We start from the raw sequence: 19588 nt of genomic DNA, 5'->3' as shown, positions 1-19588 counted from the left end.
TCAAGTGAACAGTGCTTAGCCCCGCCCACACTAGTTTATACTAGTCGTGACGCCAGTTGGCCGGCGGTAAACAGTGAGAAGGCCGCGGCGCTGCTGGAGCGCCGCTGCCTTCTCAAACAGCTGATCGGCGGGGGTCCCAAAAAGTAAAAGATGATACTAATTGAAAAATATATTCACTATTCACAAAATAACAATGTCTCATGGCACATTGTAAGGGAAAATAAGATCATGCAGATCACCTGGGTGTCATTCCATTTGGTGATAAAACGGTTTTCAATATCCATTTGATGCAGCTGTTCCTGGCTTATCTATTAAAAAATAAGAGAAAGGTAACACTAGTCCACACTTTCCACAGCATTAAAAGCTTACAAGCATGATATATCCTACCTCAAAAATCTCAGCAAACCGACAGATCAGCTCCTCTACAACGCGGACTTCTGCTTCAAGCTGTCCATTGGTTTGAAAGAGGCAAGGAGCGAATGCTTTCGCCAAAGTTTGTGCATCAAGGTGATTGACATCTGCGCATTTTTGTATTCTGTTGCAAGGCAAAAGGAGACATTTTTTAGAATAATTGTTGAACACATTTAAATGATTTAATACATTGATAAATAAAGTGATTCTGGAGCAAATACCGTGTAGAAAAACAGCAGTTTGTACAATTGAAGATGCTACTACACTGTCCAAAAATATAAACGCAACACTTTCGGTTTTTCTCCCATTTTGCATGAGCTGAACTCAAAGATCTGAAACATTGCTACATACACAAAAGACCCATTACTCTCAAATATTATTCACAAATCTGTCTAAATCTGTGTTAGTGAGCACTTCTCCTTTGCCAAGATAATCCATCCCACCTCACAGGTGGCATATCAAGGTACTGATTAGACAGCATGAATATTGCACAGGTGTGCCTTAGACTGCTCACAATAAAAGCCCACTCTGAAATGTGCATTTTGATCACACAGCACAATGCCACAGATGTCGCAACATTTGAGTGAGCGTGTAATTGGCATGCTGACTGCAGGAATGTTGACCAGAGCTGTTGAATATTCATTTCTCTACCATAAGCCATCTCCAAAGGCGTTTCAGAGAATTTGGCAGTACATCCAACCGGCCTCACAAGGGCAGACGACGTGTAACCACACCAGCCCAGGACCTCCACATCCAGCATGTTCACCTCCATGATCGTCTGAGACCAGCTGTCACAGGGCGCCGCTTCGAGCTCCTTCCCTTCGGTGCCGCTGGAGCCCTGCGATAACTTCAGAGCGTCATGGTCTCCAGGGCAACGGGGGATGAGAGGACCCAGCTGCGCACGCCTCCTCAGCGTGGTCGGCATCCTCCGCTCCCGTACTTTCGGCGAAAAGTCAGAGCACCGAACTGAGCACTCGGTGCTCAGCAGTTTGCAGGGGGATAAGTCATGTGACACTGGCCACATCACATGACTCCATCTCTCCCCTATTTAAACAGGCAGTCTGCTGGCCCCAGATTGCCTGTGATTAAGGTCCTATACCTTGTGAATTTAACTTTTGACAATTTACTTGTTGTTTGTATTTTGGCTTGTTGTTTGACCTCGTTTCGTGCTTTCTCCTTTTGTATGGTTGATTCTCCTGGTATTTGACTTCTGCTTGACTTATGCAGCGTACTCAAGTTGTGTGTAGAAATGTGTTCCTGGGTGTAGTAGTGCAATAGACACTAACCTGAGACGGCTGACTCTCTGCATAGGCAGGTGATGGTAGGAAAATGTTCGTGACGCCAGTGCCAATTAAACGGTGGCACGCCGTTTGCTGATAGCTGGAATAACTGAGGAACCATGTGATGTTAAAGCAGAACTCAAACTTTAGTAGTCATCAAACATGGCCATAGCTGGAAATGCAGTTCCTTTGCAGACAGTTTGTTGCAGTACATTTGATGCAGGCAATACAGATATAGCAAGGCGACTTCAGAGTGTTAAACACAGGACTTGCAGTACAGGAGCTTGCACTCTATTCCTGACTGATCCTGGGACATAGAAAATCTTCTCCAAGGCCCAATACCCTAGCTCTGGCGTATATCCTTGGTTCTCTCTTTATAAAGTACCTCCTCTGTTGTCTTGAGTACCTCTTGCTTCTCTGAGCTTTGCCTCTGTCTCCCTCTCAGCTTCCTCAGGCTCTTTAACTGAGGTATTCCTGTTTCGGCATATGGGAATTCAGGAGGGGAACCTTCTCCTTGAATCTGGAACCCGGTTACAGGGACTGCAAAACCATCTCCTGGACCGCAGGCTTCAGGTCTGGACTTGTCTCTGACATTGTCTAGTCTCCAACCACAACTCTAGACTCTCACTTTAGACTCAACTCTAGACTCAACTCTAGACTCAACTGCCCTTCCTTTCCCTGTCTGGGCCTTATATAAACTAGGGCTCCCTAGCTCCCTCTAGTGACTAAGAGCTGGAATGACACCCCTAGCAGGCCTGTACATGCAAGTTTCACAGTAACAGGGAAATACATACAGTAGCATTACATTACATGACAATTTATAAAGATGACATATACCAACTTCCCCATAATTAAGGAGGGACGACAGCACACCAAGTGACACTTTTGTAGTGACGGGCATTACAGTCCCCGTACACTACATACCCCACTGCTTTAAGCTGAGTACGCCCTCGTACTCCATCAGGGCTCGCCCAACTGGAATCTCTACCTGAAACAGAAAAAGAGACATGCAGGCATACATATATGTAATTCATCTGCATTTACATTCATATCAGGTCCAATTGGCAAAGGTGAAGGGTGATGACAAGGGGCGTCGTTCTCTTCTCTCAGGATAGTGAATGGGGCGCTGACCTGGCACAGCGTAACATTATAACCAGGATAGTCCATGACAATGAATAAGTCCATAATAGAACAGCACAATAGATAAAACAGTATAAAAGTTCTTGGAGGCTCAAAGAACAAACATGAGTCCGTACCCAGGTTATTTTCCTATAAATCACAGAGGCTCTCATGCGGTGGAGTACATCTCTGGGCACATTTCCTTTTAAAAGAGCAAAAATCTCAGAGGCTCAGGTCCTTTTGAGTCTGTCTCCGGGCACGGTTCCTTAGTATAAAGTTGCACAATAAAATGACAGCAAAGACAAGTGCTGTAATACCCCTGATCAACCTGAAAAGGGGGTAAAGGGTAAAAGGTGCAACTAAGGAACAGGCACAACTTGGCGTGGGATAGCAAAAGCAGGCAGGAGGTCCTGGAAACAAACTTGGCTTTGTTGACTTTAATACTTCAGTGGTCAACACCCACCACTGAGCCGTGGATAAACTGGCAGCAGCAACAAACGACCAGGGAACATAGGACTCCTGTCCTGGAAGGGTTAACAGCATATTTCGTTGGTGAAATAAATCAAAGGCCTAGCAGGCTGATTCACAGGGGTATGTCATCATTACCCGACTCTGCTGGCAAGTACGGCCTGTAGTAGTCCTCTACAGGAGGATGTGCCCACATTACAGTATTAGGGGGCAGCTGCAACGTGAAGGGACCCCTAATAGGTATTGGCCCCATGGGCCTAGGGGTAAACCCTTGGGTGGACCGTACCGGTCCCGGCATGATAATTGTGGGATGAAGTGGAGTGGATACCGCCGCCGCAAGCGGTCCGGTGGGCTCTGTGCAGCAATTCACAGCAACAGGGGGTCTTCTTTGGGGCACTGGCGGCAGCAGAAGGTAGTCTACGGGTGGTGACAGGCACCCTTACCTCGTCCTTCTTCGGCGGCGTCTGGATCCTGGCGATCGCGATCTTGCGCAGCTCCCGCAACTTCTCCTCCAGCCGGACAATCTGTTCACCGATGCTCTCCGTGTCAGAGTCTCTGTCATCTGCTGGCGCCGCCGGCGCAGGTACAGTCACCGATGGCGCGGACTCGGCCTCTGCAGGTTCTGGTGATGCATCGGGTCTCCGACCCCTCCGGATGTTCTCAAAGGTATTTCGAAGTCCTTTTAGATTTTCCATCTCTTGCATGGTCTTCTCCCGATGAGGCAGCTCGGGGGAAGGGTAAGGGCTCACCCATTTTTCCAACACGGTTGGCTGCCAGAAGACGTTAGGCCCAATGAAGGAGCTCCGCTCCTGGAAGGCGTGATGGGCCGGCTCTGGAGAGCGTTCCGGTTCCCGCTCGCAGCCAGAGTAGTCTTCTTCTTCTGCCTCCCAGTCCTCAGGTACTCGCTTGGGACGGGTCACGGCAGTGGCATAAGGGCCTCTCAGGCTCTCGGCAGGGGTGAACTCCACTTCCTCTCCCTCGCGGAGGCTGTGCTGATAGGAAGGGAGGTAGTCTCTCTTGACAGACCTTCTATTAACATATAAGTCTCTGCCAGTCAGGTAATCTTGTATGAACCCGTAGCCACGGGCTTTGTCAAAGGACACCACCAACCCCTTTCTCCTTTCCAGGCGGGGTTGGGTGTTGGTGTGTCGTTCATGGATTGTCTTGGTCAACTCTTCATAATAGATCTTGGTCTTTGTATTCCGCTTTATAGCGGCCTCCCGGATCTCTGCCATAAGTGACGACCACTTGAAAGTGGGTTGAAAGAAGTCTTTCCATGAGCTGTAATGATGCTCTGGTTCTTTCTCCCGTGGGCGGCAGGCGGGTTTCTCCGGTCCCGGAGAGTAGGCCGGTGGAGCCTCCTCTGGCTCTACACCAATATCATACATTTTTGGGATCTCAGGCGCGGACGCTGCAGCAACGCTCTGTTCACTTTCCAACATGCTCGATCCTTCTCTGGAGAGCGATAGGGTCGCGTCAATTAAATCAGCCAGCTCCTCCCCTTGCACTGGGAGGCCGCCCCCCAGGTATTCCAGTATATGGAAGGCGGTGTCCATGCTGGCAGACATGCAAATGTCCAGATAAGCAGTGGCGCCTGACCTTGAACTCCTTCCCGCTATTTCCTCAGAAAGGCGCCAATTTTTCCCGCCTTTTCGGGATGAAGATGACGCAGCAGTAAATTCAGCAAGCTCAGCGGCCATCTTTAGCAAGAAACGCTGTCTATTCACTGACAGCAAGCAGGATGATGAAAAGTCCACAAAACCACACTCCGATGTGGCGATTTTCTTCCTCTTGGTAGCGCAACACTGCACAGCGCTTTTTAGAGGTTTTAGGAACACTTTTGGTATGATTTTCAGTTCACAAAGTCCACTTTAAATAAACAGGCAATTTGTCACTTTGGTCACAGGGCAACTGTATAAGGCACAAAGTTCACGCTTCTTGCACTATAAAGCGTGCGTATCCTGTTCGTGACGCCAAAAGAGAGGTGCAGCGTACTCAAGTTGTGTGTAGAAATGTGTTCCTGGGTGTAGTAGTGCAATAGACACTAACCTGAGACGGCTGACTCTCTGCATAGGCAGGTGATGGTAGGAAAATGTTCGTGACGCCAGTGCCAATTAAACGGTGGCACGCCGTTTGCTGATAGCAGGAATAACTGAGGAACCACGTGATGTTAAAGCAGAACTCAAACTTTAGTAGTCATCAAACATGGCCATAGCTGGAAACGCAGTTCCTTTGCAGACAGTTTGTTGCAGTACATTTGATGCAGGCAATACAGATATAGCAAGGCGACTTCAGAGTGTTAAACACAGGACTTGCAGTACAGGAGCTTGCACTCTATTCCTGACTGATCCTGGGACATAGAAAATCTTCTCCAAGGCCCAATACCCTAGCTCTGGCGTATATCCTTGGTTTTATCTTTATAAAGTACCTCCTCTGTTGTCTTGAGTACCTCTTGCTTCTCTGAGCTTTGCCTCTGTCTCCCTCTCAGCTTCCTCAGGCTCTTTAACTGAGGTATTCCTGTTTCGGCATATGGGAATTCAGGAGGGGAACCTTCTCCTTGAATCTGGAACCCGGTTACAGGGACTGCAAAACCCTCTCCTGGACCGCAGGCTTCAGGCCTGGACTTGTCTCTGACATTGTCTAGTCTCCAACCACAACTCTAGACTCTCACTTTAGACTCAACTCTAGACTCAACTCTAGACTCAACTGCCCTTCCTTTCCCTGTCTGGGCCTTATATAAACTAGGGCTCCCTAGCTCCCTCTAGTGACTAAGAGCTGGAATGACACCCCTAGCAGGCCTGTACATGCAAGTTTCACAGTAACAGGGAAATACATACAGTAGCATTACATTACATGACAATTTATAAAGATGACATATACCAACTTCCCCATAATTAAGGAGGGACGACAGCACACCAAGTGACCCTTTTGTAGTGACGGGCATTACAGTCCCCGTACACTACACTTAGACTTGTCCTCGCCTGCTCCCTGTGTCCTACTTGCTTCTCCTGGTATTTACTCCCGGTCTGTACATTGACAGTGCTTCTGCTTACTCACTGGTACCTCCTTGACCTCCTGGTTTTGACCTTGCTAGTCCGACCTCTATTTGTTTGTCTGTTTGTTTGTCTCTCAAAGAATTTCTGCAGGAACTGTCAGAAACCATCTCAGGGAAGCTCATCTGCATGCCCGTCACCCTAATCGGGGTATGGACCTGACTACAGTTCATCGTCATAACCGAATTGAATGGGCAAATGCTCACATTCTATGGCGTTCTGTTCACGGACGAGTCCCAATTTTCACTGTTCAGGGCAGATGGTAGACAGCGTGTGTGGCATTGTGTGGGTGAGCTGTTTGCTGATGTCAACGTTGTGAACCGAGTGGCCCATGGTGGCGGTGGGGTTATGGTATGAGCAGGCAAATGTCATGGACAACGAACATAGGTTCATTTTATTGATGGCATTTTGAATGCACAGAGATACCGTGACGAGATCCTAAGGCCCATTGTTGTTCATTCATGACCATCACCTCATGTTGCAGCATGATAATGCATGGCCCCATATTGCAAGGATCTGTACACAAATCCTGGAAGCTGAAAACATCCCAGTTCTTGCATGGCCAGCATACTCACCAGGCATGTCACCCATTGAGCATGTTTGGGATGCTCTGGATCAGCGAATACAACAGCGTGTTCCAGTTCCTGCCAATATTGGACTAAGTGGACTAACATACCACAGGCCACAATCAACAACCTGATCAACTCTATGTGACAGAGATGTGTTGCACTGCGTGAGGCAAATGATGGCCACACCAGATACTGACTTGTTTTCTGACCCCCCCCCCTCCCGTAAGGCAAAACTGTGCACATTTTAGAGTAGCCTTTTATTGTGGGCAGTCTAAGGCACACCTGTGCAATATTCATGCTGTCTAATCAGCACCTTGATATGCCACACCTATGAGGTGGGATGGATTATCTCTGCAAACAGAGATTTAGACAGATTTGTGAACAATATTTGAGAGTAAGAGAGTAATGGGTCTTTCGTGTATGTAGAAAATGTTTCAGATCTTTGAATTCAGCTCATGCTAAATGGGAGCAAAACCGAAAGTGTTGCATTTAAATTTTTGGTCAGTGTATTTGACATATGATAGTAAATTGTTAGAAGATTTGATTGCTTAAGGCCTTGGTGTCAAGACCCCCTGATCTAAGAAATAAAAGGTGAGAAGTACAGCACTCAGAAAACGTTTAACTTTTTGGGCAAAATACTGATGGAAAATCTGTTTTGTGCCGGAATGAAGATGCCTCTTTATACAATAGGAGGTCGATAATATGATTTATTAAGTTTTACACTTTCGGGGCGAACTGAGGTTTGACTTCACAATTGCCATATAGCTAATGAATCTTGACTATCATTCTCTAAAATCTAGTGGAAATTTCCCTCAGAAAATAGAGGACCAATTGGTTTTCCATGATATTTATTAAGGGAATGTATCACACTAGCTTGATAAAGGACTATCAGGACACTGTGTGGTGTGTTTGGTGATGTTGGAGCTCTGAATAAAGTTTGCACCGATTTACATCAACTGAAATCATGAGCTATCCCATCAATTTTACAATATTGGATATCTCCAGTTCTCAGTGGCAATTGGCACAACGGGGAATGGCACCAATGCATACCATATGCCAGACCAACAAGGTCTTTCAGACCTGCATCCATGAGTTCCGAGTGACAGGTCCAGCAGCCAATGCCGCTCACCATTTTTTTGTCCGGCCAATTCTCTGCATATTTTCTAGGTGGCAGGCGGATCTCTGCCGAACCTCATTATAGTCAATGGGTTCTGGTGGGAAGGAAGTAAAATCTGACAATTCTGGATCCATAGAACACCAGCAGACTGTTCTCTACCATCTCTACCGGAATAGTCTGGAGTTCCCTGCTGCAACTGTGAAATTAATCGCATTGTTCTTGAAAATATGGGAATATTGTCATATTCTCTGAACTGCAACCGAGATTTGCTTTACAACTAGGAAGCTAAGTTAGGAAACTAAAATTGACCACTGTGGGCGAATGTTGTGGGCATGCTCTGTGACATGTTTAAAAGTCATTAGGCAGGGATAGGGAGGAGGAAGAAGGTTGATCTATCTTCACCACTTATCATTAATGGTGTATCCTGTGTCGTCTGCCTACAGATTTAAAATAAAAGATCTACTTATCATTATAATTAGATATGAGCTAAAAAATTCTACAGAATAATTTTGTCCAATCAGCAGGACTGTTAGAATAATTTTGCATAGGGCTTCTTCATTTGCATAAGCCTGCTGATTGGACAAAATTATTCTAACAGTCCTGCTGATTGGACAAGAAGATTCTGTAGAATCTTTTAGCTCATATCTAATTATAATCCTGTCTTCTATTGGTAATGAGTGGAACACTGATCCTGCCCCAGAGTGCACACCCCACAAGGTAAAAACTGCTATATTTCAGGAGTATTGTAGAAAGCAGCATAGAAAAGCATAAAAATATGTTTACCATAAAACCCCCTAAAATATATGCCTTTCTCCATTTAAATGTGATATAAAGACATCCGCCCACTTTTAATCATTTAAGGCTACTTTCATCTTTGTTTTTGCTGTCCAGTTTTGTGCTGTCCAGGCATGGGATCTCAAAGCCACAGCAAAATGGATCCATTTGAATAATAGAATTGGCTTCATCAGTTTAGAATGGATCCAGTTGTATTATATTGAAAATGAACATACCAGATCTGGCATTAAAACCATCGTAAGTCAATGGGCGCCTGATCTGGACATGAAAAAAAAATAATGATCCGGAACCATCGACTTACATGGTTTTTGGCATATTCAGTTCCCCATGCCGAACACAAAAACGCTGCTTGCAGCAGTTTTTTGTCCACCATGGAAACGCAACAAACCGGAACGAAATGCATTCTAGTGCACTCCGTTCCGGTCTGTTCAGTTTTGTCCCCATTGACAATGAATGGGGACAAAATTGAAGTGTTTTTCTCCAGTTTCGAGATCCCCTCCCGGATCTCAAAACTGGAAAGGAAAATGCAGATGTGAAATTAAACTAACACTGTGGATAATATATTATAGTATTATTTTTGTCCTACAATACAGTCAGGTCCATAAATATTGGAACATCGACACAATTCTAAAATTTTTGGCTCTATACACCACCACAATGGATTTGAAATGAAACTAACAAGATGTGCTTTAACTGCAGACTGTCAGCTTTAATTTGAGGGTATTTACATCCAAATCAGGTGATCATTGTAGGAATTACAACAGTTTGCATATGTGCCTCCCACATGTTAAGTAACCAAAAGTAATGGGACAGAATAATAATCGTAAATCAAACTTTCACTTTTTAATACTTGGTTGGAAATCCTTTGCAGTCAATTACAGCCTGAAGTATGGAACGCATAGACCTCACCAGACGTTGGGTTTCATCCCTGGTGATGCTCTGCCAGGCCTCTACTGCAACTGTCTTCAGTTCCTGCTTGTTCTTGGGGCATTTTCCCTTCAGTTTTGTCTTCAGCAAGTGAAATACATGCTTAATCGGATTCAGGTCAGGTGATTGACTTGGCCATTGCATAACATTCCACTTCTTTCCCTTAAAAAAACTCTTTGGTTGCTTTAGCAGTATGCTTTGGGTCATTGTCCATCTGCACTGTGAGGCGCCGTCCAATGAGTTCTGAAGCATTTGGCTGAATATGAGCAGATAATATTGCCCGAAACACTTCAGAATTCATCCTGCTGCTTTTGTCAGCAGTCACATCATCAATAAATACAAGAGAACCAGCTCCATTGGCAGCCATACATGCCCACGCCATGACACTACCACCACCATGCTTCACTGATGAGGGGGTATGCCTAGGATCATGAGCAGTTCCTTTCCTTCTCCATACTCTTCTCTTCCCATCACTCTGGTACAAGTTGATCTTGGTCTCATCTGTCCATAGGATGTTGTTCCAGAACTGTGAAGGCTTTTTTAGATGTCGTTTGGCAAACTCTAATCTGGCTTTCCTGTTTTTGAGGCTCACCAATGGTTTACATCTTGTGGTGAACCCTCTGTATTAACTCTGGTGAAGTCTTCTCTTGATTGTTGACTTTGCCACACATACACCAACCTCCTGGAGAGTGTTCTTAATCTGTTGTGAAGGGTGTTTTCTTCACCAGGGAAAGAATTCTTCGGTCATCCACCACAGTTGTTTTCCGTGGTCTTCCGGGTCTTTTGGTGTTGCTGAGCTTACCGGTGCGTTCCTTCTTTTTTAGAATGTTCTAAACAGTTGTTTTGGCCACACCTAATATTTTTGCTATCTCGCTGATGGGTTTGTTTAGTTTTTTCAGCCTAATAATGGCTTGCTTCACTGATAGTGACAGCTCTTTGGATCTCATCTTGAGAGTTGAAAGCAACAGATTCCAAATGCAAATAGCACACTTGAAATTAACTCTGGACCTTTTATCTGCTCATTGTAATTGGGATAATGAGGGAATAACACACACCTGACCATGGAACAGCTGAGAAGCCAATTGTCTCATTACTTTTGGTTCCTTAACAAGTGGGAGGCACATATGCAAACTGTTGTAATTCCTACACAGTTCACCTGATTTGGATGTAAATACCCTCAAATTAAAGCTGAAGGTCTGCAGTTAAAGCACATCTTGTTTGTTTCATTTCAAATTCATTGTGGTGGTGTATAGAGCCAAAAATGTTACAATTATGTCGATGTCCCAATATTTATGGACCTGAATTTATATAAGCTACTCAATACTTTCATTACAAGATTCACGTAACATACTGTAATTATTGAGGCCAATTTGTTATGGAGAAAATATAAAAGAAATGTCAAAGGTATTACAGATTAACGCTGGTTCAGTTCTATTGCACTAAATACTGTATATGTGCAATGTACAGAATCTGACTTCATTTAAATATGAAATATTCATAAACTCATTATTTCCCTAAAGAAAGTTTGCTAGAATTCTGTTACACATTAGCATTATTTCACTTAATGTTTGTACTTATTTCTAGCTAGAATGGTTACTGATTCTCTAGGAGAACAATTTCCTGTGAAAATGTCAAGAAAGAGTCTGGAAGAGAAATCCCGAGAGTCGATGTTTACTTACAGATTTTGCTGATCTACATTACTTCACCCTTTAACAGAACATCGGTATCTAGAGTAACATTATGTTGCTGTGGAAGCAGCAGAGAGAGAGCATTTTGCAGAGGTAATGTACAACCAGCCCATTTATTTCCAGTCTAAACATGTATGATCTTTCCTTATCCACATTTTATTCATTCCATGGGCATTGCACTTTTTGTAGACTGTTTCGCAAACCATAGCAGACACATTTTTTAATCAATAGGAGAAAACTGACATTCGGAGGAAATTATTAATATATTCTCTTTATTTTAATCCCTATTTAATATGATAGTGCTCTTTACTCAAGCCTAAATGTTAGGAATGAATGATCAAGGTACTGGATGAGTGGATTTTGAAAAGTATTAGACAATTTTAGTATTCAGATGAATGCAGGATTTTTTGAATAACAAGGTCATGACTAGAGATGAGCGAACTTCTCAAAAATTTGATTCGGTCGGTTCCCAGAATTTTCCGAAAAGGTTTGATTCAATACTAATTTATTTGTGGAGAATCGTGATAAAGAACAGCTATTTCCTGGCTGCAGAGAGCAGAGTGGTGTAGAACACTCTGTCTTGCAGTAACACGCATAGGGAGTCTGCTGAGGTAGTGAAACAATACTGTGAGTCAGTATGACATGTAGATGACAGGTGTCGGTCTTAGAATCACTGCACTCATTTGGTCAATTACGGGGCCAAAACTGACCAAATAACTGTGTGAACTCAGCCTTACAGGTCAGTGTTAGCGCCAGGTAAAAAGAACTATGCAGAGGCCCAAGCTCCTACTATAGCGTGAAAGAGCACACTCCTTTTACACCGTCGTCAGCTGATTCCACATAGATGTCTACAGAACCTGTATTGGATCTACACTTTAGGCACCCTGAAACCTCAGGGTCTAAACGTGGAATTCAGGGTTGTCTAATTGCTGATTATGCACATTCTTTCTTTTATTTGGATAGCGTATATGGAAAATAACATGTGCCTTATATTAATTGAATTTTTTTATCTTCTTTGTCCTATATAGGAAAATATCATGACTTTATATTATGAATGGATATATATGGTGAAGACTGGAGGAACTGTGTCGGCGATCCCTATATACAACTTTGTACTATTCTGTGATGCTGAGCAGTCCAGTGACTGTCCCTGTCTGTCTTGTGTGGCCCGGGCTCCTATTTTTGGGTCTTGGGTCACATTACACAGACGGCCAGACAGTCCTGCTTCCCCTTTAATGAATTTTTTTTGTATATACTTTCATTTTCATATGATTACCGATGCATTGGATCCATGCGCTCTTTCTGGCCAGTGCGATTTACTCATATTTGGATTTGTCACTACTTGGCCATTATGAGCGTCATGGTGCGGATGTGCCGATATATCTGGACGACGGGGTGGAGTCGGTATGACTGCCACGCCCCCCTGTCGATACGGATACCTTGACGGTGACCGGAATTGAACCGCCGGCCCCCGATTCATGGACCGGCTTTTCTGCTACAACAGTGCGGTATATGCTCCACAATGTAGTGATGTTATAAACAGGATGGGCGACAGTGCCGTGTTGCGCATGCGCCCTGATGCGATGTTCCCACAGTGGCCATCTTTGTTATGGTCTATAATGACCCTCAGCTCTTGTACAAGTCTCGTGATAACAGATAGTGCGGCGCATGCGCCGTTGTTGTTTCCGGACGCCAGCAGTCTCCACCATGTCGCTTCAGCCAACATTGATCCATTTTAAGGTTTTTAATCAATTTTGTTTTATTTACACACCTGTTCACTGCTGTAATGATTACCAATTATGTAAGATTTGGATATCTTTCATGCACTATGAATTACTATGTATTTCTATATATTCACTTATGTCCCACTATATTGACACTATGTATATGGATGAATTGTACTATTCATATGATTGTATTTTTTATATATTTGTCTTATTTGTTCCTATGATATTTTGATTGGATTTGCAATCATGTTAATCACTGCCACTACTTATGTATGCTATCATGCACATGTTACTCAGCTGGACAAAGGCTCCATAGAGAGAGCTGAAACGTTGCTGCTGGTTGGGTGAATAAACCTTCCACTTTCTTCACTATTTGGAGTGCTGCCTTCATTTTTTTGCCTTGTGTCTACAGAACCTGTTCTATTAAACGCTTATTCAAGTAGAGCCCCTGAGACAGAGTGGAGAGGTGTCATCAGTAAGTTTGTGTTGACATCACTGATTATATTGCACTTCCTCTGATCCAGCAGCAGCATAGTGACATAGTGGGGAGGCGGCAGCAGCATGAGAAGACCACAGAATGGCCCAGTGACTTAGTGGGGAGGTGGCAGCAGCATGAGGAGACCACAGAGTGGCCCAGTGACATAGTGGGGAGGTGGCAGCAGCATGAAGAGACCACAGAGTGGCCCAGTGTGGAGGTGGCAGTAGCATGAGGAGACCACATATTTGTGATGTAGCAGCATCATGACGAGACCACAGAGTGGTGAGGTGGCAGCAGCATAAGGAGACCACAAAGTGGTCCAGTGACATAGTGGTGAGGTGACAGCAGCATTAGGAGACCACAGAGTGTCCCAGTAACATAGTGGGGAGGTGGGGGGCAATACCAGTACCAGCTGAAGATGGTGGGTGGCTGTAGGAGCACCTGGAAACAGGTGTGACATCAGGCAGGTGGCAGCATCAGAATAGTAGCTGAAGCAGGTAGCCAGAAGAAACAGGGCTCTTTTGTCAAATTGTAGGTGTGGCACCGTGGATGATCTAGTCTGATGCATCAGGCACTGGTGTTTGAAAATCCTGGCTGATTCACGCCTGATTCATCTTCACAAAGGTCAGTTTCTCGACATTTTGGGTGGACAGGTGAGTTCTCCTTTGGGTAACTATGCATCAAACTAAACACAACTAAACACCTGCTCATATGTCACACTGCTGGATGGGCAGAAAAGCTTGTCCAGGAAAACTCAGCGAGTTGCGGCCACAAAATCGAGTTTGGCTTCCCAGTAGTCCAGGGGATATTTGATGTGGGGTGGCAGGGTGCACTCCAAGTATGCCAAAACCTGCTGGCTCAGGTTCTGCTCTGTCTAGCTGCTGCTACTGCTGGTGAGTAGTTTCTTCAGAAGGCGGGTGAAGAAAACCTTTCTTCAGCGACTCTAGACTTAAGTTGCTGCTGATGGAGCTGGTACTGCTCCTGCCCCCTCCACCGACCCCCAGCAGCCATGGCAGTGGAACATGAGCCCAGAGGGCCACCCTGGTCAGACCTGTGTGAGGATGGGCGATGGCGCACATAGGCAGTGGATAACTGACTACATAGGATGTCTCGATAGTAGTTCAGTTTGTCTTCCCTCTCAGTGGGTGGAAAAAAGGCCCCTATTTTGGACTGGTAGCGAAGGTCTAACATGGTGGAGAGCCAGTAGTCATCCCTCTGCCAAATGGTGATAATTCGGCCTTCACTACGCAGGTAACTGAGCATGCATCGGGCTATTTTTGCAAGTGACTCAGAGGGATTCCCTGCCTCCATCTCCACTGCATACTGCCACGGTGCGTCTGGGTCATCTGCCACGGCCTTCTCATTGCCCTGTAGCTCCTCTGGCTGCTCCTGCTCCTCCTCTCCTTTGACCTGTGTGGAAAAAACACCCATTTATCTATGCATTGCTTGTGCTCGAATGTCCTCCTCCTCATCCTCCTCTAGTTCAGCCCCACATGGCTCATGTGGCCGTGAGATGTAGTCGCCACATCTTCTGTCCCCTGACCAGCCAGATTTAGCAGCATCTGTTCTAGGACATGAATCAGTGGAATGACATTGTTCATCCCGTAGTCCTGGCGACTGACAAATAAAGTGGCCTCCTCAAAGGGCCCGAGCAAACGGCAGGTGTTATGCATGAGCTGCCACTGGCTAACATCAAAGTTACACAGGGGAGTACCTCTGTCCGCCTGTATCATCAAGAAATTGTTTATGGCCTTTCTCTGTTCATATAATTGGTCCAACATATGGAGGGAAACATTGCATATCAGCCTATATTGGGGGACACCTTTTTGCCCCTGCAACTCAAGGAGGGTGTGCTTTTTAGTGTACGAGTGGCTGAAGTGCATGCAAAGTTTCCTGGCCATTTTCAGGATGTCTTTCAGACGAGGTAAAGCCTTCAGGAACCGCTTTACAACCATATTGAACACGTGTGCCATGCAGGGTGCATAGCTTAGCCCTCCTTAACACAGTGCCAACACCATGTTCTTCCTGTTGTCGGTCACAATGGTTCAGTTTTTGAGATGTCAGAATTTGATTTCTTGATGAAGGACATGGAGCCGTTCCTCCCCTGTGTGACTCAGTTTGCCCAGGCAAACTAGGTGTAAAACAACATGACACCGCCATGCCCTGCACATGTGGTATGCTGGAGGAGCACTGTGAATTGTCCCTGCAGTGGAGGCTGAGGACACAGTGGAGGATGAGGAGGCAGAGGCGGACATTGTCGGAGGACCAACGTCGTGAAAACATGAAGCAGTGTCACCTGGCCAAGTTGCTGGTTTGGCTGGGCAGGAACCACATTTACCCAGTGGGCCATAAAAGACATATAGTGTCCTTGCCTGTAGTTACAGCTCCACATGTCGGAGCTGCCATGCACTTTGCCAGACACCAACAGGCCCAAGGACTGGCCTACCTTCTGTTCTACATATATGTGCAGGGCCGGAACTGCCTTTTTCAAAAAAAAAATGACAGCTTGGGACTCTCCACCTTGGCTCAGCACAAGCCATCAGTTCTCTGAAAGGTGCAGAGTCCACCACTTGCAAAGGGAGGGATTGCAGAACCAGCAAATTGGCCAGGAGCACTTTCAGATTCTGCGCCTTTGAATGAGTGCACGCTCTCTTGGCAATCGCTTCGGTGATGACTGACGAGGGGTGGGAGGAGGAGGAGCCAGAGCATCAGGAACAGTAGATGAGGGGAATTACAGACAGCTCTCTTTGACTGAGGTGGTGGAGCCTTGACTAAATGAATTTGGGTGTGTAATGCAGCAGTTGCTTGACCGCTCACACCTGCTTTCATGCAACTTTTTTCATCATTTTCTTCATCACTACTTTCCCGCCTACCGGAGGAAACGGCGGATGTCTCCTCCAGATTTTGGCTGGGCAGTAGCTACTGACTCTTCTCTAATAGCTCATCCTCTCTGAAAAGTGGAGCCGAGCCTACGGCATTTAATACTTCTTGTCCAGAGGGAACTGAAAATGACAGAGGAAGTTTCAGGACAGGTGGGGGCACAGGGCCTGCTCCCGGGCCATGTGGACTAAGCGTTGTGCCTGAGAAACCCACTGGCTCTTGACTGGGGGTGTCTGATGTCAGACCAACTCAACCATTCAATCCTTGCTGGGTTGCTGGTCAAGACACAACCCCTAGATGACACCGGGAGCTCAGGCCTCTCACTGCGACTCCTTCTGCCAAGCCCCTTTACTATGCTGCGACCTGTGCCTGCGCCAGAAACATTTAGGCCTCTGCTACTCCCCTGTGCAGGGCCTGGCACTTCTCTCTCATGTCACCTGCTGCCTGCAACATGTCACCTGTCTGTCAGACATACTGTATAATAAAATAATTAAATTAAAATAATACCCCCCAGAAAAAGGCTGCAGTACAATGTAACTTCACCGCTGAACTGCAATTAAGACATATATATATATATATTTTGCTAAAAAAAATAACAATCACAATTTACCACAGAACGGCAATTAAGACATATTCTTTTTCCTATTACCACACCCCAAAAAAAGAAATATAACAATCACAATTCACAGCAGAACTGCATGAAATGTATATTTCCTTTTAATACACCACATAAATGGCAGTAGTACAATGTACCGTATTTTTTGCCCCATAAGACACACTTTTCCCCCCAAAAGTGGGGGAGAAATGGCAGAGTCTTATGGGGAGAATGCTTTCATTTTTACATTGCTAACATTGATAGATCGCACAGCGCAGCGATGTATCAGAGGGGAGGGAGGAGGGGCTGGAGGCCGGCAACTGTCACTGTACTCTTACACCGGGCCCCACCGCTCACAGCAGTATACATATCTAAACACTAATCCTTAACCTCCAGTAACTTTAAAGCAGCACTATCCTGTTTGTTTACTACTTACAATCAAGCTCCGGTGACAGGCAGAGAGGGCAGCGGCGTAACGTCACTCACTCACGTCACACGCCTGCTCCACCCACTTTATGAATGAAGCAGGCGGAGAAGGCGCGTGACGTGAGTGAGTGACGTTATGCCGCCGCCTGCTCTGCCTGTTACCAGAGCAGGATTGTAAGTAGCAAACAAACAGAATAGCGCTGCTTTAAAGTTACTGGAGGTTAAGGATTACTGTTTAGATATGTATACTGCTGTGGGCCTGGTGTATTGGGGGACACTGTAATGGGGGGATCTGTGGATGACACATATAGCATAAAATGCTATATAGTGTAATCCACAGATCCCCCAATAGCATGGTCATCACAGATCCCCCCATAACAGTGTCATCTACAGATTCCCCCTCCCTATAGCAGTGTCATACAAAGATCCCCCTCCCCACAACAGTGCCATCCACAGATCCCCCATAACAGTACCAACTACAGATCCCCCATAACAGTGCCATCCACTGATCCCCCCTCCATAACAGTGTCATTCACATATCCCCCCATAACAGTGCCATCCACAGATCCCCCATAACAGTGTCATCCACAGATGCCCCCATAACAGTGTCATCCATAGATCCTCTCCATAACAGTCTCATCCACAGATCCCCCATAATAGTGTCATCCACGGACCACCATTAGTTCAAAACCCACCAAAAGCACACCTTTTGGTCCAAAAATTTTTTTTCTTATTTTCCTCCTCAAAAACCTAGGTGCGTCTTATGGGCAGGTGCATCTTATAGGGTGAAAAATACTGTAACTTCACTGCTGAACGACAATTATTCAGTTTTTTTCCTATTAATATACCCCCCAAAAAAAGTTCAACAATGTAAAATCAACGCAGAACGGCTAATAGAACATACGTATCTATCCTTTTATTACACCCTGTAACGGATCTTCTGACACCCCGACTGCGTACCTCTGTTGATAAATGCTCCCAGTGCCTCCCGAGGACTCAAAGCACTCCGCTCGACACCGATACCACCACAGGAACCAGGAACAGCTCTTACAAGAGCTAGGAGTAATAGCCAGGGGAGTATACACGTATAGCAATCCACACACACATGAGACGAGGCTCTATGTTGAGTGTAAAACAGGAGCTCTTTATTGAGGGCTACCCGCCCGTATTTATGCAGGTCCCCATCTGGTGGACACTCCCCTAGTGGACCAGATGGAAGACTGTGACACAGGACAGATATGCAGCAATTCAGGATACACAGACACAATACATCCCCACAATGCATCATGGTTTCCTCCTCTCTGCCCTAGAGACACCCGAGGAGCAATTCAATTATCTCTCAGGACAAAGGGAAATCGCCAATACACATGTGGGGACAACAGGACAGAAATCACCATTTAAACATACAATGTCACAACCCTTACAGTAAACACAGACATTTAACATATCCCCAGATAGCTCAAGTCTGAGTGCATATTATTAGGTGAATGGCACTCAGACTACACGAATACAATAAAATTGACATGGAGCCAAAGTCTTTCATTTCACGAACAGGCTCCATGGCATAGCTATCTGGGTACCCTCACATAACATACAATACAATTCCAAAGACAGATGGTTCTGTCACACACCTCAAAACCCCACATATCCCCATAATGTATACATCCATGGATAGCTCTGATCTGGGTGAACAACATATCCAAAAATCACCCAGATCCGAGCAGGGGTTCCCTAATTCCATGGAAGTCACATTTGGCTGACCGCAAGCATGTCTTTCCTGCCGAAAAACAGTTCCACAGATTTAAGCTGTGCGGCCGGCCTGTCTTCTCCTTTAAAGTTAGTATGGGCCATAATCCTGAGGCAAGAGGCTGGTAAACAGGCCCCTCCAAAACCCAGTGGCGAGGTTATTTTCGCCACACACCCCATAAATGGCTGCAGTACAATTTAACTTCACAGCTGAACAGCAATTATTACATATATTTTTCCATTTTATTTCCTATTAATACACCCCCCCCCCAAAAAAAGTTTAATAATGTAAAATCTACGCAAAATGGC

At 45.4% G+C, this 19588-nt stretch overlaps 1 protein-coding gene across 1 annotated transcript in view; it reads right to left on the bottom strand.

Moving 5' to 3' along the window:
* ARAP2 (ArfGAP with RhoGAP domain, ankyrin repeat and PH domain 2) overlaps positions 1-19588 on the bottom strand; it is a 703001-nt gene that overhangs the window by 210438 nt on the left and 472975 nt on the right. Inside the window, exons 23-24 of the mRNA XM_040419005.1 lie at positions 388-535; positions 240-308 (exon numbers count right to left, since the gene is read on the bottom strand). Coding sequence (XP_040274939.1) covers positions 240-308; positions 388-535 — 217 coding nt within the window. The remainder of the gene's footprint in view (positions 1-239; positions 309-387; positions 536-19588) is intronic.

Source organism: Bufo bufo, chromosome 2, assembly GCF_905171765.1.
Source record: "Bufo bufo chromosome 2, aBufBuf1.1, whole genome shotgun sequence".
Classification (NCBI taxonomy): Eukaryota; Metazoa; Chordata; class Amphibia; order Anura; family Bufonidae; genus Bufo; species Bufo bufo.
This window is presented reverse-complemented; position numbering and strand designations above follow the sequence as displayed.